The 23,406-nt window shown below is 40.4% G+C and overlaps 1 protein-coding gene across 1 annotated transcript in view; it reads left to right on the forward strand.

The window, feature by feature from the left end:
• Positions 1-23,406, forward strand: part of LOC126215358 (uncharacterized) — a 121,399-nt gene that overhangs the window by 67,786 nt on the left and 30,207 nt on the right. The window contains exon 5 of the mRNA XM_049942049.1: positions 3,045-3,236. Coding sequence (XP_049798006.1) covers positions 3,045-3,236 — 192 coding nt within the window. The remainder of the gene's footprint in view (positions 1-3,044; positions 3,237-23,406) is intronic.

The following is a 23,406-nucleotide window of genomic DNA, read 5'->3' on the forward strand; positions in this document are numbered from 1 at the left end:
TGATTTCGTGGAGGCAGTGTCACCTACAAATGATTAAATTGTTAAGAGATGAAGGAAGACCCATCTATTGTTTGTACGAGACACGGCCAAACACACGACGTACCTGAAGTAATGTCTGGGTGCGTAAGTCCGTAAAATCCTCTAAACGAGCATTTCTCTGTGGATTATCCACTGGAAACAGGTAAAGGTAAAAGCCTGATTATCACACACGTTGGGAGCAAAGCAGGTTTTGTCAGAGGCAGTGTGTGAACTTTCAAATCCGAGACGGGCCCAAGAAAAGTGGAGGCTACTGTGAGGAGATGCGCAACAGTACATTCGAGAAGTAGTTTGAAGACTTTTTCTTCTACTTCAGCAAAAAGAAGTTACTATTCTCGATAACGTGCCGTGCTATTCTTGTCAAAAACAAAAATTACCTATTTTTTTGGTAAACATTTTTGGAATACAGTGATCGATAGATTATTATATTTTGACTAAAGTTCAGTCTTGATCACACTATTTATGTTTCAATGATATAGGTAACCAGTTTCGGTTATTTTTACATAACCATCATCAGACCTGTGGATTAATTTTAGGAAATACTAGAAACCAATCTTTAAATAAAATGAAAGTGTCTAATGACGTCAAAATTTAACAAGATAAAATAAAATTAATTATACTCGTGGCTTCCTTAGGATGGTAGGCGGAGCTCCTCAGCTGCTACAAAGTTAACTGATGGTTACGAGTGCTGAGCGTGAGCTCAAATATGCAGAGGCTCCGCCTACTTCCTCTCACACTACTTCACAACTGCCAATCAGCGTTCATAATATGACGCCATCGTCAAAGTATAAAAGTAGGAAATACACTAATAACATAAAACTGATTCATTTAAAATGTCTGATTAACAGATAGTTAGTATGTGTACAGCTTATTTATATTTTAGATAAAAACAGTAAACTACGATGTGTAATAGTTGTGCCCTCTATGGGCAACCTTAATACTATTAGAGTGTCAGTTACATCAAAGATGTGAAAGTCCTTGGAGTTGTGGTATATATCTATTATACCGAGTCGCCTATATCACAATTGCGTCTTTGTTGGATGCTGCAGAATCGTCTTACTTTAACTGTAGTTTTCATAGCAATATTCTTTATAGCAGTATATCATTGAAACATAAATGGTGTGATCAAGACTGAACTTTAGTCAAAATAAAAAGTACCTAATCTGAATGCCAATAAGCGAGATATACCGGAATAACTAAAATCTAAAAATATTGTTATTGAAGATGGGGTATTGAAGAAAGAATTACTGAAAATTGTTGAAAAAGAAGAGAGTAGTGCACAAATAATAAGCAGTGGATGAAATGGCTGATGGAGCAGGGAAAACTTTTCTTCAAATTCCTCCATTCCGTTGTGAATTAAAAACCATCGAGGTAGTTTGGGCCAAAATCAAAGGCTGTGTTGCAGAAAAAGACAGAACACACAAAATGTCAGAAGTTAAAGAACTATTAAAACAAGCAGTGACTGCAGAAGAGTGAAACAAATGTGTCTTACATGTGATGGAAAAAGTTTGATCTCAAATGTGGAAATTAGACTGCATTATAATAGAGAGAAAAGAGTGTTTTGTTATAAACTTGAATCAAAGCTGTTCAACTTCGACAGAATTAGTTTTATTGTTCCTTTAACATTATTGTAACCAAAATCACTTGTGTTTGAATCTGCTATGCCACCTGTCGGGTTTTTATGTCTTCTTGCATTACATTGTAAGCCAATATTGAAATATAAGGTTTTTCACAAGCGACGTGTGCTTCAGTGCGATGTCAGCCCAACAGCCACGTGGACAGTGTGCACGAAGGATTTTCGACACTCTGTTTTCGCTGGAACAGGTCGTGCGTAGTCACGTGAAACTGTTTCTGTTTCATCCCAGCTCTCAGTGAATAGACTAATGTGGAGATTTTCCACACTCAGGTTATCCTCTGGACTCAAATTTTCCTAATTTCAGCACATAAATGGTAATTCCTATAAACATGTAACAATACCACTGCGGCTTTAGCTAAACTTCTGCACAGACTGTTCAGAACTTTTAACTTTTCTCTGTCTAGGATCACTGGAATTGTGTTTGTATCTTTTGTAGTTAATTCTAGATATCTGCTGCCCCCTTTTGAGTAAACCCTGTACTTTGACAAGAGGTCATTAAGGCAATGTAGTCTTTCGAAATGACTGTTTTTGCACACGAGACAACAACTCACAGGCAACATAGAAGAGATGCTCCACACTGGCTCTAAATACACGTAGGTGTCCGATCGACTGACGGGCACTCGTCGACGGGCAATACCGGCAGCCTACCATTTACTTCTGAAGATGTCTCCCAAAACAGGAGACAAAGAGCCAGAGAACAGTTTTATATACTGACCTCAGCTTCTCAGCCCGGAAGTTTAAACTAGACTAAACACCAGCTTTAAGAACCTATGTGTTGTTTATGAAGATGTCTTATACAAAGATTTTCATTTCAGCAGTATGTTCTCACGAACATTTGTGCCTATATATGTCATTAATCATTTAACAGCACAATGTTGTAAAAGAATTTTTTGTTTTACTTATTTTATTGAATTACAGGAGCAAGCAACAGCTGGCAACACTGACTTAATGGTCATCATATACACACAATAAATAAATATGAAATGCTCAGTTTGTGAAAAGACAAAAAAAAGAAAAAGGGCTGTGTACTGTATTTTGAAGCCTTAGCAGTATTAAAAGCTTACTCTGAAAATACTATTTCATCACCAACTGAATGTGTTAATACCTGGGGCCTCGACTCTCACCATTACGTCTAACGTATATTAATATAATTCATCCCTGATGGGTATACTTTCTGTGAAAATTAATTTGACACTAATAGTAATGATTTCAGTAGCAAATGATGTGATAGTGACAGTTGAACATGTTGTTACAAATACAGTATAAGAACTATTAATTTAGAGTTATAAGATAGAGTACTCCGTTTCTTTGTCTTCGGAAATGTGACGGGAAACGAATAATTCCGAAAGACCCCATTTCTGTTGTTGCACAGCTGTGTCCCACCGTTGCTGGAGGCCTGCACCGAGTTGGAACGTCTGGAACTCTGCGAGGATGACGACTTTGAGATGGCCCACAGTATACCGAGAGAGGCGTTCACTGCCCTGGGAAAGCTGAAGAACTTGCAGCAACTCAGGATATCGATCCCTATTCGACTACCGCCTGGAGTTGCTCCTTTGGCATTTAAGTAAGTTAAGTGGTGAACATAAACATTTCGTGTGAGTGCTTAATGCATTGGAGATGCAGTCTATTAAAATGGGATAGGAGAGAAAGGAATACGCAGGTACTCCGGAGGGATAGAAAGTGTGTAGAGGCCGGGGCGAGGGCACCGTAGAGGCTACGGGACGGTGGAGGCCGGGGACTGGCAGCGGTCGGGCTAGGGGAGTCACAGGAATGGTAGATACGTTCCTAATCGAGTTCCTACCTACGCAGTTCAGGTAAAAATCCCGAGGGCACGGGCCGCGAAGCAGCCACCGAAGTCGAGCGCACCGTACCGGGTGCGACTCTCGTCAGCCGTACGGCCGCCGTCTCTCGGCCACAGTCGGACGGTGGCCGTTTGCGTGGACAGACGACTCGTCAGGTTGGCGCCTACGCAGAATGCTGACCGTACATTCGCACTCTGCAAGCCACCGTAGCCTGTACCACTACTAGGCATTTCCTGTCCTGCTCCACTTGCAGACGGTCTGAGGGAAAAATGTACGACCTACTGCAGATCCCAAACTCTCGAGCAGTACTACAGACTAGGTCGCACTAGTGCCCTATATGCAGTCTCCTTTGCTGACGAATCGTACTTTTCTAAAATTCTCCCAATAAATGGAAAGTCGACCGTTCACCTTACCTACCACAAATCTTACCCGCTCGTTCCATTTTGTACCACTTTGCAGTGTTACACACAGATATTTAAACGATGTGGCTGTGTCAGACAGGACACTACTAATGCTACATCCGAACATTACGGATTAGTTTTTGCTACTCGTTCACATAAACTTACATTTTCCTACATTTAGGGCTAGCTGTCATTCATCACACCAACTAGAAATTCCGTCCGAGTCATCTCGTCTTCTCCTGCAGTCACTCAGTGACGACACATTGCTGTACACCTCGACATCACTGGCAAATGACGGCAGGTTGCTGCCCACCTCGTCTTATATATATATATATATATATATATATAAAAAAAACAAAGATGATGTGACTTACCAAATGAAAGTGCTGGCAGGTCGACAGACACACAAACATACATACAAAATTCAAGCTTTCGCAAGAAACTGTTGCTTCATCAGGAAAGAGGGAAGGAGAGGGAAAGACAAAAGGATGTGGGTTTTAGGGGAGAGGGTAAGGAGTCATTCCAATCCCGGGAGCGGAAGGACTTACCTTAGGGGGAAAAAAGGACGGGTATACACTCGCACACACACACATATCCATCCACACATATACAGACACAAGCAGACATCTCACAAGCAGACATATTTATATATATATATTTTTTAAATTATACTCAATAATACGTAACCCACTTCCAAACCATAACCAAAAAATTTTATTTTCCGCTTTCAACACTACCGCTGCTATAAAATCCACCGTTTCTAGTTCAATAACAGCTGCTTTCACGTATTAAACAACCATTTCGGCCAGTTCTAATAACTTTCACTTTATTTCCACTTCCGTGCTTTAAATATGTCTGCTTGTGAGATGTCTGCTTGTGTGTGTATATGTGTGGATGGATATGTGTGCGTGTGCGAGTGTATACCCGTCCTTTTTTCCCCCTAAGGTAAGTCTTTCCGCTCCCGGGATTGGAATGACTCCTTACCCTCTCCCCTAAAACCCACATCCTTTTGTCTTTCCCTCTCCTTCCCTCTTTCCTGATGAGGCAACAGTTTGTAGCGAAAGCTTGAATTTTGTATGTATGTTTGTGTTCGTTTGTGTGTCTGTCGACCTGCCAGCACTTTCATTTGGTAAGTCACATCATCTTTGTTTTTAGATATATTTTTCCTACGTGGAATGTTTCCCTCTATTATAACCATATATATATATATATATATATATATATATATATATATATATATATATATATATATATATATATATATATAAGGCCCGTCGCACTTCCCTGGGGCACTCCCGACAGTACCTTCGTCTCTGATGAACACTCACGATTTCTATAATTTAAAATGTCTTTTGAGCCACTCACGTATCGGGGAAGAGTCTGCAGTGGGGTACTGAGTGAAATGCTTTTCGAAAATCTAGAAATATGGGATCTGCCCGGTGCCCTTCATCTACAGTTTGCAGTACAGCACGTGAGAAAAGGACGAGCCGAGTTTCACACGTGCGATGCTTTTTAAAACTGAGTTGATTTGTGGACACGAATTTTCAGTCCCTAGGAAATTTATTATGTTAGAGCTCAGAACATGTTCAAGAATTCTGGAGCAAACCAATGTTAAGGATATTGGTGTCTAATTTTGTGAGTCAATTCTTTTACCCTTCTTGTATGCAGGAGTCACCTGCATTTTTTTACAGTCAAGTAGGACTTCGCACTACTCTTTGTAATACCGAATCACAATTTCGTCCAAACCTTGTGACTTATTTGTTTGCAACTCTTTCAGTTGTTTCTTTACACAAGAGGTACTTATTACTATGTCGTCCGTATCGGGCTCCGTGCAGTGTTCGAACGACGGTACGTCTGTACGATTCTCTCGTGTTAACGATTTCGTACACGTAAAATTTAAAACTTCCATTTTCATTTGCTATCTTCAACTGCCACACCAGACTGGCACCGAGTGACCGGACGAAAGCCTCAGATACACTAAGTGATTTCGTGTAAGACCAGAAATGTCACACAGTAGTTGCGGGTAAGTACACAGCCGACACGGCTGCTACCACAGGTCGCTCAGATTTTGACGAGGTGGGAAACATCTGACACAGAACCGGAGTAGTCGTTAGTGATAGGAAGTGCGGAACAGGTCTCGCGTGTAGGGTTTAGGATTTAGGATCGAGGGTGGAGTAGGAACAGACAGAGATATCGCGTATGTCAGATGAGCTGTGGCATACTACTGTAGGGGGGTCGGGGGAGATAGTGAGGAGGACATTCCTCATTTCGGGACACGAGAGACAGTCCTAACCCTGGTGGTGATTCACTTGTTCCAGTCCTGGATGGCACTAGTCACAAAGTGATCTGCTCCTTTGTGGCCAGTCAGTGGGTTTGTGGTGACTGCTAGGTGACTGGGGAGAGAAAGTGCAAGGGATCTGTTTCTGGACTGGGTGGTGAGGTCAATTTCGGTCTGTGAAGGCTTCGATGAGACTCTGAGCTCGTTTAAAGAGAGTCTGCTTGGCACTGCAGGTGGTAAAGCCACAGATGGCTAGGCTATACGTAAGGGATTTCTTAGTATAGAATTGGTGGCATCTTTCGTAATGGAGCTTCTTCGTCGGGTGGTAGGTTTGAAGTGGACGGAGGTACTTACGGAACCGTACACGAGACAGTTGTCGTCACTGAGGAAGGTAGCTTGTTGGGCAGAGATGGAACTACACCTACTGAAATTATCAATATAAGGGAAAGGATAGATTGCTACTCACTGTAAAGATGACATGAGATGCAGACAGGCACAGTGAAAAGACTATTAAGGTTTAGCCGTAGGCCAAAATCTTCTTTAGAAGAGGAAAGGAAAAACACAATCTCTCTCTCTCTCTCTCTCTCTCTCTCTCTCTCTCTCTCTCACACACACACACACACACACACACACACACACACACATAAATTCATTCATATGCAACACATGCATTCCCGACCGAGCTGCTAGAGCTGGCGGTTGTGTGTGTGTGTGTGTGTGTGTGTGTGTGTGTGTGTGTGTGTGTGTGTGTGTGTGCTTGCTTGTGTGAATGAATTGTGTGTGTGTTTTCTATTCTTTTTTGAAGAAGGCTTTGGCCAAAAGCTAAATTGTAACAGTCCTGTCTGCAACTCAACGTATCGTCTTTATGGTGAGTAGCAATCTATCCTTTTCCATATATTGTTGATATTCCAAACTGGTGTTTCCACTGTTAGATTCTGAAAAAAGATATTAGATTGTAGGGTGCACCCAGGAGCACATACAGACTAAGAACCCAGTTAAGTAACAACGAGGAGCGAGCTGAAGTTTGATCACACAGAGGAATCGATGCCTAAAGAAGTGGGACACTGACATCCTGATGACTGATGTACCTTTAAAGCTTTCTGAGGTTCTAGTTACCACAGTAGGCAGTTCAGTTGAAGCGGAATGGAAACCTCTAAAAAGAGCAATGACAAAAGTTGGACAGGTATAAGGAAGATGAATGTGAGGAAACCTTGTGTGACATAAGAAATACTTAAATTAATTGACAAAAGGAGGTGATACAAAAATACCTAGGCAAATATAGGAATATAACAATACAAATCACTAAGAACAAAATAAATAGGAAGGGCACGGAAGCCGAGGAATTATGGCTGCAGGAAAAATGTGGAGAAATCAAAAAAGAAATGGATGTTGGAAGGACTGATTCTGCAGATAGAAAAGTCAAAACAATCTTTGATGAAATTAAAAGCAAGGCTGTCAATATTAAGAGTGCAACAATGGGAATTCCACTGTTATATGTAGAGAAGAGAGTGAATATGTGTAAAGAGTACAGTGACAGCACGTATCACTGATGATGGGAATGAAGAAGAATGGTAGTCGGTGTGAAATACGTAGCAGATCCAGTATTAGTTAGAACTCCTTAGAACTTCAGATTGCTTGCTGTCAAATAAGGCAGAAGGGGTAGATAACACTTCTCTGAATTTTTTGAAATTATTTTTGGAAGTGGCGACTGAGCCGTTATTCGAGTTGGTGCGTAGAATCTCAGAGTTTGGAGACAAACCACCCAACTCTCTGGAAAAATATCACCCACACAGTAGGAAATATAGTGAGGACAGACAAGTGCGAGAACTATCGCAGAGTCAGTATAACGGTTCACACGTCGAAGTTGCTGACGAGAATAGAATACGGGAGAGTGCAAAAGAAAATTGAGTACGTGTCTGATGAGAATCAGCTCGACTTTCAGAAAGATAAAAGCAGTAGATAGGCAGTTGTGACATAATGGAAGCTAGACATAAGAAAAATAAACAAATTTTTGTAGGATCTGTTGACCTGGAAAAAGTGTTTGACAATGCAAAATGGTTATGTTCTAAATTTGGAACACAATAGAAGTAAGAAATAGCATAACACATAATATACAATATGTACAAGAACAAAGAGGGAGCAGTGAGAAGGAAGAACAAGAGCAAAGCACTCAGATTAAAAAGGGTGTAAGAGAGGTATGTACTCTTTTGCCCCTACTTTTCAACCTTCAGCATTGAAGAGGCAATAGTGGAAATAAAAGAAAAGGTACCGGAGTGGGGTTAAAATTTAAGTCGAAAGGATGTCGTGGATAATATTCACTGACAGAATTGCTATCCTCAGTGAAAGTGAAGAGGAATTATAGGAGCTGTTGACAGGAATGAACAGTGTAATGAATGGCAAATGTGCCTTGAGAGTAAATTGTAGAAAGATGAAAATGATGAGGAGTAGTAGAAATGATATTAGTGATAAACTGAACATTAAAATTGGTGACCACAAAGTAGACAAAATTAAGGAATGTGCTACCTTGGAACAAAAAACATGTGATGGGCAAAGCCTGGGAAAAATAAAGAGTAGACTAACATAGAGGGTATTCATCATCAGAAGAAGTCTGCTAGTATCAACCATTGGCTAAAATTATTGATTGGCGACTCCATAGTGTCCTGTGCACTACGACCAGATAATGGGTATACTTGGAAGGATAGACAGCATTGGTTGTATATTTTTGTTTATTATGGCAAAATCGATTTTCGGTCACTTAGTGACCATCTTCAGTGCTGTAATATATAACTTAAATTAGTAAGCACTGGTGTCAATAAGCTTACGGCGATCACATAGACTGAGATCGCCGTAAGCTTATTGACACCAGTGCTTACTAATTTAAGTTATATATTACAGCACTGAAGATGGTCACTAAGTTACCGAAAATCGATTTTGCCATAATAAACAAAAATATACGACAAAATTGGCTAAAATATTACAAAGAAATTTTCGGGAATATATGTCTGAAATACAGGACTGGGTGGTAGTGAATTGTGGACTGCGGGAAAAACCAGGAAGGGAAGAGATCCAAAGTGTTTGAGATGTGACTCTATAGAAGGATGTTGAAAATTATGTGACCAATAAAGAGTGAGGAAGTTGTCCACAGTACAAGTAAAGAAAAGAACATACGGAAAACACTGACGAGAAGAAAGGACGGGATGACACGACGTGTAAAAACGTTGGAGAATGATTTCCACAGTACTAGTGGGTAAAAACTATAGGGGAAGACAGAGACTGCCAAACAAATGACAAATTCAGGGTGCATTGTAACTAATTGTGTAATTACACACAGTTGAAAGTACGGGATACTAGATGCAGAAAAGTCTACGAAACACGGACTCTAAAATGCGTACCTTAAGATCCGTGCTCACGTATTCAGTAGAAAAGATGTGTTTCACAGCAGTGAAAATGAACAAGTCCTCTTAGTTCAAAAGGTACGAGTTTTACAGCTCACGTTTACTAGACTTTTCTGTTTCTAGTATCACATATTTTCAACTGCACGCACGTAAGCCATTACGTACGATACACCCTATAATCGATGAAACGGGGTGCGAGTGGCACTCTCGAGTCGAAGAGCTTGGCCCGAGAGGAATTTGTGGCAGGCAAAATCGTGTAGTAGTACGATTGGGGCCGCATGCACAGGGAAGGAGAGAGGGAAGTGGTGTGGATGAGGAGGGAGATGACTCAGGGAAGGGGTTTTGCGGCAGGCTGGAGATTGTGCTGGATTTCTGGTGTAGGCTCACTGTGACAAGGGTTAGAGACACGCAGTAATATTAGAAAATTGAGTCCGCCTCGATGCGAAACACCTTGTTATTCGTTTATTTCTTTATTATCCCAAACTAGTTTCGGCGACAAATATCGACATCGTCAGTGGGGTTTTTTAATCTTATTTATTGTATGTTACAGCACGTTTTAAGCAATTATTGGCACTGTTTGCGACATATTTTCTGTGCTATTCCTTTCTATTGCCACCTTTTTACTTAGCGATCATCGAGTAACGTTTGTCGGATGGTATGTGGCTGCTTTTATACACAGAAAAACAAAACTTTTGCACTTTGTTTCCGATCCAGAATATTACGCCATCTTCTACATTAAAACTTCGGTTTAATTGCGCCGTGCCCTTTCGTGACAGACATCCCGACATCAATGCTGACCGTGTCAGACTTCTTCGTGACAGTGCTCGCCCCCACATTGCCGCTCTTGTTTGTGCCAAATTTGGGTCGGAGGTGCTCCAGAAACCACCACACAGTGTGGACCTCGCATCTGTTTGGTCCTGTGAAGAAATTACTGGCCAGGCAATGCTTTGCGACAGATACAGAAGTGAAATCGGCAGTCCACAGGTGGCTATACTCTGACCGAACAGACTTCTACGAACAGGGGATATCGAAACCGGTACCACGACGGAAGAAATGTGTCGAGTACGTCGGTGACTGTGTAAAAAAGTAGGTAAAAGATGCTAATTGATTTGTGATTTTTTTTTGTTTTGTTAGCTATTAAACTTTTTGGTGGTAACATTATTGTGTGTTACTTTCTGATATTTCCTCTTACAAAAATGTATCATAAATTCCCGATTATTATTTCACGTCATTCGCTTCATTTTTAAATATGTTCTCTTCATTCCCACAACTATCCTTATCCCAGCCATTACACTAATTCCAAATACTGTCATTATTTAGAACTGTAAAAGTGTGGAAGTTTCACACAGGTCCACTGGTATTCCTCTAATAGACCTAGATATGAGACCTGCCTCATAATTCCTCCCACTACAAAGTACTCCAGTCCTGTCACAGACATCAGAGGCAGGGCCACCTGTGGAAGCAGCCGTGCAGTACGCCATTTAGCTGCGACCACTGTGTGGGCACCACTGCCTGTGAGCCGTTTCTCCACACGAACGGCCGTCGCTCGACTGTGGTCGACAGACAGGTGGTCCGAGTACCGAGTGTGCTATCTGACAATTTATTTTAATAGTTTTATTAGTTTAATGATAATGGTTTTTTGATGTTACCGAATCAGCTCTCGAAAGGTACGAAACTTGTTAGGATGGAACTTTAGAGCATATCTGTTCCTGTCTATAGTGTATCCAAATTAAATGTCGCACTTCGACAGACAAAATTCGTTGTCGATTTTTAGAATCTCACAAGCAAACGACAGACACTGTGACCCACTAATTCTGATGAACTTAAAGTGGGAGTTTACAGCCACTCTGACGTAGCTCCTGTGAAAGGGTGTGGTCGACTGTCTGGGCGTGATGTCACAGTGCGAGATCTTGTGAGTGGTGGGCTCCGTGTGGTTCCCGAGTTGTGCAGCGACTGTAAACCGTAAAATTACCGAGTAAGCAGCAACCGGTCACAAAATCGTGTTTTCTTTATTTACTTTTGAAAATCGATTTCAATTGATTCACAGCCATCATCGGTGCTACAAATACGAGAATAAAAATAAAAATAATTACTAACAGTGACCAAATGAATAAATATACATAAAGCAACGTAAAACCAATTAAATGTATATAGATGCATTAAACTATTTAAAATGCACGTACAAATTTACCTTTCAACGAATATGTGCCCTGAGTAGTAACACTGTCTTAGGCAGAAGTCAAACATAAAGTGATACATCGAGAATTGACTATGACAATGAGAAACCGTAAGGGGGCGCTGCAAAGCAAACCCGCCCTCTATGCGAAAAGATACAGTGAAAATAAAAATGAGAAGAAGAAATGACATACAATGTGAGGTAAAATATAATGATAAAATACTGAAATATTTACAAAAAAGAGATATATTGACAAAGATTTTGTCAACCACATAGTACAATTATATATGCCAAAACGCGATTGTACAAATTGGAAATGTGAAACGGCCATAAATGCTTAAAGTACAATCACTTATATGTGAGATGATACAAGCTAATACTGACAAAAGACCAAATATTATTCACATAACATAACATAACATAACAAACATATCATCTCCCCCAAGAACCGTGGACCTTGTCATTGGTGGGGAGGCTTCCGTGCCTCAGTGATACAGAGAGTCGTACGGTAGTTGTGACCACAACGGAGGGGTATCTGTTGGGAGGCCAGACAAACGTGTGGTTCCTGAAGAGGGTCAGCAGCCTTTTCAGTAGTTGCAGGGGCAACAGTCTGGATGACTGACTGATCTGGCCTTGTAACACTAGCCAAAATGGCCTTGCTGTGCTGGTACTGCGAACGGCTGAAAGCAAGAGGAAACTACAGCCGTAATTTTTCCCAAGGGCATGCAGCTGTACTGTATGGTTAAATGATGAGGGCGTTCTCTTGGATAAAATATTCTGGAGGTAAAATAGTCCCCCATTCGGATCTCCGGGCAGGGACTACTCAAGAGGACGTCATTATCAGGAAAAAGAAAACTGGCATTCTACGGATCGGAGTGTGGAATGTCAGATGCCGTAATCGGGCAGGTAGGTTAGAAAATTTAAAAAGGGAAATGGACAGGTTAAAGTTAGATATAGTGGGAATTAGTGAAGTTGGGTGGCAGGTGAATACAGGGTTATAAATACAAAATCAAATAGGGGAAATGCAGGAGTAGGTTTCATTATGAATAAAAGAATAGGAGTGCGGGTAAGCTACTACAAACAGCATAGTGAACACATTGTTGTGGCCAAGATAGACACGAAGCCCACGCCTGCTACAGTAGTAACTAGCTCTGCAGATGATGAAGAAATTGATGAAATGTATGATGAAATAAAAGAAATTATTCAGGTAGTGAAGGGAGACGAAAATTTAATAGTTGTGGGTGACTGGAATTCGAGAGTAGAAAAAGGAAGAGAAGGAAACATAGTAGGTGAATATGGATTGGGGCTAAGAAATGAAAGAGGAAACCGCCTGGTAGAGTTATGCACAGAGCATAACTTAATCATAGCTAACACTTGGTTTAAGAATCATGAAAGAATGTTGTATACATGGAAGAATCCTCGAGATACTAAAAGGTTTCAGATAGATTATATAATGGTAAGACAGAGATTTAGGAACCAGATTTTAAATTGTAAGACATTTCCAGGGACAGATGTGGACTCTGACCACAATCTATTAGTTATGAACTGTAGATTAAAACTGAAGAAACTGCAAAAAGGTGGGAATTTAAGGAGATGGGACCTGGATAAACTGAAATAACCACAGGTTGTACAGAGTTTCAGGGAGAGCATAAGGGAACAGTTGACAAGAATGGGGGAAAGAAATACAGTAGAAGAAGAACGGGTAGCTCTGAGGGATGAAGTAGTGAAGGCAGCAGAGGATCAAGTAGGTAAAAAGACGAGGGCTAGTAGAAATCCTTGGGTAACAGAAGAAATATTGAATTTAATTGATGAAAGGAGAAGATATAAAAATGCAGTAAATGAAGCAGCCAAAAAGGAATACAAATGTCTCAAAAATCAGATCGACAGGAAGTGCAAAATGGCTAAGCAGGTATGGCTAGAGGACAAATGTAAGGATGTAGTGGCTTATCTCACTAGGTGTAAGGTAGATACCGCCTATAGGAAAATTAAAGAGACCTTTGGAGAAAAGAGAACCACTTGTACAAATATCAAGAGCTCAGATGGAAACCCAGTTCTAAGCAAAGAAGGGAAAGCAGAAAGGTGGAAGGAGTATATAGAGGGTCTATACAAGGGCGATGTACTTGAGGACAATATTATGGAAATGGAAGAGGATGTAGATGAAGATGAAATGGGAGCTACAATACGGCATGAAGAGTTTGATGGAGCACTGAAAGACCTGAGTCGAAACAAGGCCCCGGGAGTAGACAACGTTCCATTAGAACTACTGACGGCCTTGGGAGAGCCAGTTCTGACAAAACTCTACCATCTGGTGAGCAAGATGTATGAGACAGGCGAAATACCATCAGACTTCAAGAAGAATATAATAATTCCAATCCCAAAGAAAGCAGGTGATGACAGATGTGAAAATTACCGAACTATCAGTTTAATAAGTCACAGCTGTAAAATACTAACACGAATTCTTTACAGACGAATGGAAAAAGTGGTAGAAGCTGACCTCGGGGAAGATTAGTTTGGATTCCGTAGAAATATTGGAACACGTGAGGCAATACTGACCTTAAGACTTATCTTAGAAGAAAGATTAAGGAAAGGCATACCTACATTTTGGCATTTGTAGACTTACAGAAAGATTTTGACAATGTTGACTGTAATACTGTCTTTCAGGTTCTGAAGGTGGCAGGGGCAAAATACAGGGAGCGAAAGGCTATTTACAATTTGTACAGAAACCAGATTGCAGTTGTAAGAGTCAAGGGGCATGATAGGGAAGCAGTGGTTGAGAAGGGAGTGAGACAGGGTTGTGGCCCATCCCCCATGTTATTCAATCTGTATTTTGAGCAAGCAGTAAAGGAAACAAACGAAAAATTTGGAGTAGGAATTATAATCCACAGAGAAGAAATAAAAGCTTTGAGATGTGCTGACGGCATTGTAATTCCGTAAGAGACAGCAAAGGACCTAGAAGAGCAACTGAATTGAATGGACAGCGTCTTGAAAGGAGGATACAAGATGAACATCACTAAAAGCAAAATGAGGTTTATGGAATGTGGTCAAATTAAATTGGGTGATGCTGAGGGTATTAGATGAGGAAATGAGTATTGTTATTTGGGGAGCAAAATAACTGACGAGGGTTAGAGTAAAGAGGATATAGTTTTAAAATGTAAACTGACTATGACAAGGAAAACGTATCTGACTTAGAGAAATTTGTTAACATCTAGTACAAATTTAAGTGTCAGAAAGTCCTTCCTGAAAGTATTTGTGTGGAGTATAGGCATGTATGGAAGTGAAACATTGACAATAAAAGAGAATAGAAGCTTTCGAAATGTGGCACTACAGAAGAATTCTGAAGATTAGATGGATAGATCATGTAACTAATGAGGATGTACTGAATAGAATTGGGTAGAAGAGGAATTTGTGGCACAACTTGACTAGAAGAAGGGATCGATTGGTAGGACACGTTCTGAGGCATCAAGGGATCACAAATTTAGTATTGGAGGGAAGTGTGGAAGGTAAAAATCGTAGTGGGAGACCAAGAGATGAATACACTAAACAGATTCAGAAGGATGTAGGTTGCAGTAGTTACTTGGATATGATGAGGCTTGCACAGGATAGAGTAGCAGAGTAGCATGGAGAGCAGCACCAAACCAGTCTCTGGACTGAAGACCACAACAACAACATATCGTATCAATATGTCTATCCATGAAAGTACTGCCCCATCTGAACTACTGAACATGCACCAATTATCTTTGTTCTTTATTTTGTGAAAGTAATGCAGTCATGGAAGAAACACTGGCAGAAATGTATAAAGTCAGGTATTTTTGCACAACAGATGGTGTGTCCTATTATAACCGATCATCTGCTAATTGTAAATAAATCTGACCACAGATGTTTGTTGCGAAGTGAAATTGAGGCAAAGATACCACTAATGCTGCTTCATGCTTTCAGTGTTGAAAGTTACTGCAATGTGTTAAACAAAACATTCACTCTAAACATAAAAACAATAAAAATTTTTACTGTAAGAGTACAAGCCAGTTGTACCAGAGGTCAATGAAAAACGAAAATTGGTAAGCTATCAGAACCATTGTGAAAAGTAAAAAGTGTAGAATAGCACATAGGTGTAGATAATAGGTACAGGTATGAGTAGCAGCATTACATTAAAGTGAAGTAATTATATCGAAAACATATGAAAATATAGCACATATTTAAAAATGTAGGTCACCACATAGATGTTTGTGGAAGAATAGTAATCACAGGTCAAGTCATCTTGCTGATATTAAACATCTCATAAAGCACAGAAACATAATAAAGCTTTCGGATGTACTCGTGCAAACATTACAGTCGATGTAAATAAAAGATATTCGTATAATGTAAATAACTGACAGATTTTAGACATTTAACATTAGACTTTCCTAACACATTAGTGGGTCAGATCCACGGAATAGGTGACAATGGAAGTCACAACAAAGTCACGTAACTAGTGTTATGCGTGACAAAGATCCAGCCCTGCAGGAGGCTAGAGAGGCTGAACAAACAGTAATAGCCTTTGTCAGTACAACAGCAAACAGTAATAACCTTTATGTCAGTACAAGTAGTAAAACTTTGTAACCGTTTAGAGGAGAGATCCTTTCGTGAGCTATAGTGTACACACACACACATTCTCCTCTCTGCAGGCTGGACACACAGTTCAATTGTGTATGCAGCTGACACTGTGTGAGTGAGAGTGTTCTCTAACTCACAGAAGGATGTCTTACCAGAAGTAGCAAGTTTTTCCTCCTCTTTTTGTGTGATCTGTTGAAAACTCAACACTCCTGGTATTTGGTGAGTGGCCTCATTTACTCCTAATTATAAACAAACAATAATGTTTTGATCAAAAATTAGTGCACAATATTTACAGGAATTAACACAATACTCCAATCAGTTAATGTCTCTGCACTTATGTTTGACTCAAACTTGTTGCAATATTTTTTACAGACACTCGTAGCTCTGCACACAGTCAGTCGACAGCCCCAATATTTGAAACATATAGTTGTATTTAGGATACATGCCACAAGTAATCACCACAAGTACCATTTTCGTAAAGAAAAAATAAGTTGGCAGCTTTCATCCAATGTGCCTGTCGCAGATGATTTCTCTGATTTCCCTACTCCCATCCTGAATTTCTTCCAAAGTAATTTGAAGGCTTACATCGCAGGAAAGAATGTAGTGAGTATTCAGTGAACATAGTGAGTTTGTGTGTGGTTGTGTGTGTGTGTGTGTGTGTGTGTGAGAGAGAGAGAGAGAGAGAGAGAGAGAGAGAGAGAGAGAGAGAGAGATTCCAGAGTGTTAACACTTTTGCTTGACTGTTTGTATTCATATTTCATTAGGAAAGAAAAAGAAAAAGTATACATGGCGGTGTCTTAATTCTCATTACAGACTTCTGAGGGTTGTGGAGGAGACTTAGATTCTTCATCCAAACTTTGTCTACTAAGTCTAGAAATTTGCTGTTTCAATGTGAAATAAGTGTGAAGCTCGGACGACTTTGAAGTAACCCGCTTCACGGTACGCACGCAGTGGAGATACGGGCACTCGCCGTCGGGTCCTCTTCTGTGTGACAAAAATGTCCTCCTGAAAAGTAGTGTGTGGAGAAATCTGTGAAGAAACGCAGTCAACCATTCCAGTTGCAAAACATACCAGTTTCTCACAGGCATTGTTGTGTTTGGAGGGAAATGGTAAGCAGTATCATAATTACAATAGAAGTGATGGCACTGCCCTCTCCTCGGTTTGTTTGTGTGCCGTCGAGTGGAAGGTTTGGAAGTGATCTGATATTAAAACTAAATTCACATCAAAATGGTACATTTCCACAGACAGTAACTCGAGAGTTTCCTCATCAAAACTTGAGTCCCCTTTACAACTGTAGAACCGCCCGTAAGCTTTTCCTCCTGCAACCCTTGAAGACTGCAAGAGGACACAAATGAATTAATGACATTTAGCTGCTAGTGTTATTTACATCAGTGGGAAAATTTGTGCCGGACCGGGATTTGACCCGGGTCTCCTGCTCACTCGGCAAATGCTGTGACCACTGAGGCACCCGGTCACAGTAGCCGTTCCAGCTTCACGGACTACCCTATCACGCTTCCCGACAGACCTAGTTCTCAGTTTACGGGTGTAATGAGCAGGGGTCTATCTCAGTAGTGTGTGGATAAATTCAGAATTTCAGTCTGAAGGGAGGTGAGCCAGCATCTGTCTAGCAAGCAGGAGGTGCAGGTTCGGATCCCGGTCCGGTGAGGCTTTCCTCGTGAAATGTATCTCTGGTAGCGGATGACATTTCACCGTGACAGGTACCGCAAATGTGTACATTGTACGAAATCCTTATTTGCACAGCCACAGGTGTATGACATAAATGATTGAGGACTAGCTTCGATCAAATATAAGAGAAAGGAAAACAACTGTCCGGAGCACGGTACGGGTCCATTTGACCAAAATTTTCAGAATAACTGTAGGTCGTAACTCGACTATTGCGGACCTACAGCCGATCGGTGACGAGTGCACGGAAATGTGTGTGATTTTAAACTGACTTGCCCCCAGATAACTGCCTGTTATGCTGAAGAGCACATTTACAAAACACAAAGGAAGGACTAGATAGGTTGAGGAGTGTAAAGGGCACTAGGAATGAGAAATGGCAGTCGGTAAGGAGGCAGCTAGGAGGAGGAAATATTCGGACAGTTGTACTTTGTGTATAACTGATAGATTTTACCAACTGTGTGTTTAGTGGATGTCTCTTGCAGCCTCTCGTAACTGTAGGTGTAGGAAACATGCAGAAGTCTTCAGCAGTTCGAGAGTCTGAGTCAGTCGCAAATTCTAGCAGCAGAACCTCCTTCTTCCTGTCAGATAATTCGCACGGCGGAGGTACGAGCTGGCAGTTGCAGGAAGTGTCGGGGGGTGAGTAACGGGTCACCGGCATTGTGAAGCCTAGTGCAGGATTGGCTCAGGTGACTGTTAATGTAGGGGAGGTATGTAGGAATTTTACAAAAGAGGATCACGTAGTGATTGTGAGTGCAGCTGGGAATAGTCTCGATAGGGACAGGGAGTGTGATGCAGGTGGTGACGCGGTAAAGATAGTTACTCAAACTGGTGGCACTGACGTGCACTTCGTGCGACCATTTCAGCGTCACGACGGGCCTCGTCGTATAGTGTTGCCGTTAGGCGTGTTAACGTGGGGCTGGAGAAGGCACTGGTGGAGGGGGCACGGATCACATTGCGGTGCTGCCAGTCGAGTCTGTCAGTAGGTCGGATGTCACTAGGTGTGGCCTGCACCCCAATAGGTATGGAGAGGGGAGGCTGCCAAAGCTTATAGGTGACAGTGTAGTGGGTGGTGGTGGGATCACTCGTGCAAAAATTTCTGTAGTAGTTCGTGTTAGAGCTGCATCTTTTTTAGATTGAAGTCAGCTGATACGTATCCCTGCTTACCGTATTTACTCGAATCTAAGCCGCACTTTTTTTCCGGTTTTTGTAATCCAAAAAACCGGTGGCGGCTTAGAATCGAGTGCAAAGCAAGCGGGAGTTCAGAAAAATGTTGGTAGGTGCCGCCACGACGAACTTCTGCTGTCGAATATATGTAGCACTACACAGGCACGGTTTGTAGGCACAAAGATAAATACTGGCGCCAAAACCTCTGCGTCAGTAAATAAATTTTTTTTAAAAAGAAAAGGTGGAAGACGAGCTTTTTTCCTCCGCCCCGAGTTTCGACCACTGCATTTTCATATATTATCCAACGAAGTAAATACAAACTCCGTATTGTTCATCTTCGAATGTAGCAGAATTTCAATGTACTACGAAAATCCGACTAGCAAGACTGTTTGGGATGTTTGTCAATATGGCCAACTCTACGTTCTGAAATTTTTCCTATCTGTGAGAAGAGATGGTTGCTAATAGGAACTTTTATGAATTGTGAATCACATGCAGTATTCTCTTCACCATAAGAATAATACGAATATAAACATTTTGCCATGTTTTCTTTTGTGTTTGCTGCTATTTCATTTAAATCTTGCCTGCCTAATAAACGACGAAACTAGAGTGAGACAACAGCAAACGCGGAAGAATATATGTATCGTGTCATGTTTATATTCGTATTAAGTGACACAGTCAGAAATGAAGCACGGCAACTGACTAGATTTTCAAATCTAAGATGACTCTAATTTCTGTGCAGAATTTGATGTACTAAAGAAGCGGCCGCAAAGATTTTCAAACGGAGAAAAATTTTCGCTATCCTCTCGTTCAGAACATGTCCTATCATACGCAGTCTATTATTTGGTTCTTGTTGATCATTATCAAAGAAACAGCAGTGTAAGTAACAACAAATAGCAGTCTCTTGCCATTGTTTCGCTAATGAGACGATTCCTCTCTCTCTCTCTCTCTTTTTTTTTTTAATTGTTAGCGGCAGTAGCGCGCACAAAAGCAAGCCATGCCGCGAGCGGCGACAGTCCGTAAACACGCACTATCAGAATGCGACAAACAATGCATGACACAGTACAGTAATGTATTTTCAGCTTAGATTGACGTAAACACCTATAACAAAGAAAACGGCACTTATCAGATCGAAGCAAAATAAGCAATAGATTCAAACCAGACGAAGCACGTGAAAAAGGAAGAGTACCCGTATAAATACGGACGGAGCGCCTGACGCATAGCAATGGCTACCTGGTAAAGCTTAACTGCTAAGCTTACGACTCGAACCAAACTACTGTAGCTGTATCGTCATTCATTCGACCTAAATTGTGTCTCATATTACAATGGACCAACTTTGTTTGGATTTGGAGGTGCGCCCTAAACCTCTTCTCTCCCCTCGAATTTCGAGTCTCAAATTTCAGGTGCGGCTTAGATTCGGGAAATTTTTTTTCCTCGATTTCGAGTCTCATTTTTCAGGTGCGGCTTAGATTCGAGTGCGGCTTATATTCGAGTAAATACGGTAAACGAAATCCCACTAACAAAGGAATCACCTTCAAAGGAGGTTAGGTATCCGAGTAGTGATGGAATTAGCATATTTCATCAAAATATAAGAGGTATTAGAGATAAAGTTTGTGAACGGCTTGTAGTTGTTGACTCTGAAATGATCGGTATATCAGAGCACCACGTAAATAGAGGCTTCCTTTACCGGGATTCAGATTAAGTGGCTGTTTTTCAAGGCATTCTTTGCAGGGTGGGGGAGTGGCCACGTACATAAAAAACAGCATTCCATTTGAGTCGTAGATGTATCACAGCGCTGCACTGAACAAGTATTTGAATGTTGTGCAGGAGCAGTTGAATTTAGTGCAACTGAACTTTTAATTGTTGAGGTCCCCTAACTCTGACTTCAGAACATATCTACTCAAGCTAGAGACGGTTCTTATTTCACTTTATGGAAAGTACCAAAAATTAGTTGATGTGGTGAGTTCAATATTAATTTTTTATGTGATCGTGCAAGAAAAAGAATGTCGGAAGATCTCCTAAATTCATTCGATCTGATGCAGACTGCATTTTTTCCGACCAGGGTGCGGGGAACAGTAGCACAGCCTCGGACAATATTTTTATTCATTCTTCATTACTAGATGTGCATTCTGTTAGTAAAAGTATGGATGGCCTTTCAGACCGTGATGCACCAATTTTAACACTAAAAGGCTTTTGCACTCAAATAAATGTTATATATAATTACAAACTATGTAGAAAAGTTAATCCAACAGCAATGGAGTGTCTTTTAAACCTCATTAAGGAACAAGATTGGCAGGATGTTTATAGTGCTGATGACACAGATGACGAATACAATGTTTCCTTAACACGTTTCTCATGCTCTTTGAGAGTTGCTTTCCATTGGAGCATTCTAAACAGGGTACTAGCAGTGAAAGGCAGTCTGTGTGGCTGACCAGGGGCATAAGGATATCGTGTAGAACAAAGTGGGAATTATACCAAAATGTTAGAAATAGTCACAATCGGCCTACAATAGCCCATTACAAGCAGTAATGTAAGGTGCTTAAAAATGTTATTAGGAAGGCAAAGAGTATGTGGTATGAAAATAGAATAGCTAATTCACAGGATAAAATTAACACCATATGGTCAGTTGTGAAGGAAGATTATGGTCAGCAGCACAAGTTTGACAACATAAAGTGAGTTTGTAGTAAAAATATTTCTTTTACTGATAAGTCAGATATATATACAGTATTTAAAAATCACTTTCTGAGCATTGCTGGTGAATTAAACAAAAATTAAGTTTCTACAGGGAATCGTATAACTCTCTTTGGAAAATGTCTTTCCGAGACGTCTGAAATACTCCTCAGTGATACAGACAAGTGGGAGATTGGGCCAGTTGAAGATTAAGGACTCTCATAGCAGAATATTAAAGTTCTGTGCTGCACATGTTAGCCCTGTACTTAGCCATATTTGTAATTTTTCCTGCACGAATGGTCAGTTTCCTGAACGATTAAAGTATTCGGTAGTGAAGCTGCTTTATAAACGGGGAGAAAGGGGTCGTGTGGACAATTTTAGGTCTATTTCTATGGCATCAGTGTTTGCTAAAATTATTGAAAAGGCTGTGAATGTAAGGATAATTGATCATTTTAATTCACATAATTTGCCATCAAATGTACAGTTCAGTTTTAGAAGTGGTTTGACAACTGAAAATGCTATATTCTCTTTTCTCTGTGAGGTATTGGATGGGTTAAACAAAAGGTTTCGAATGCTGGGCATCCTTTTTTATTTAACTAAGGCATTTGGTTGTGATGATCAAAGAATATTGCTGCAGAAGTTGACCGTTATGGGGTAGCTCACAATTGGTTCACCTCTCATTTTAATAATACAGCAAAACATCATGATCCACAATGTTGAGAATGTGTACAGGGTGGGGTCTGAGTGGGGTACAGTCAAATGGGGGGTGCACCAGCGATCATTGCTGGGATCACTCTTGTTGCTTATTTATATAAATGATATTACAGGTGATTCTAAAATATTTCTGTTTGCTGATTTGATTGGATATGATTTGATTTATTATTGGTCCTGTAGATCATATAATTTGTACAGCAAAGCACATCATGATATAGGACAAGTCAATTTGAAAAATTATGTTAAGATGGTATATGATGAGAGATGACAGTAGTGGTACATAACTCACATAGCAGAATACATATAGGATATATAGACGAAATATAAAAAAGGTGATGTGTGATGAGAGATGACAGTGGTACATAGTTCACATAGCAGGATACATATATGAGATACAGACAGAATATAGATAAGATACAATAATTAAATTATCTTACTAAGTAGAAACATCTACAACTGAATAAACAGCTTATTGCAAGTAATTAAAATTTTGTTTCAAGAAATTCATGTACGGAATAGAAACAGTGATTTAGTAGCAATTCCTTTAATTTAGTTCTCATTATTTTTGGGGTTTTGCTTGTTTTTATGTCTGTTGGGAGGTGGTTGTATATTGTAATGCCCATACATTTAACCCCATTCGCATATAATTTTGTGTTGTGGGCTATAATTTGTAACTGTGTTTTGTTTCTGGTGTCGTGTGTGGCGGTCTGCATTTCTGCCGAGGGCGTCCAAGTGCTGTACTGTAAAACAAGCTAGTTCCAATATATAGAGGCATGGCAGTTGCAGGACTTTTAGCTGTTGAAATAGTAGTTTACAGTGTTCAGTTCTTTTTTTACATTTCATTATTCTTACTACTTGTTTTTG

Source organism: Schistocerca nitens, chromosome 12, assembly GCF_023898315.1.
Source record: "Schistocerca nitens isolate TAMUIC-IGC-003100 chromosome 12, iqSchNite1.1, whole genome shotgun sequence".
NCBI classification, from domain to species: domain Eukaryota; kingdom Metazoa; phylum Arthropoda; class Insecta; order Orthoptera; family Acrididae; genus Schistocerca; species Schistocerca nitens.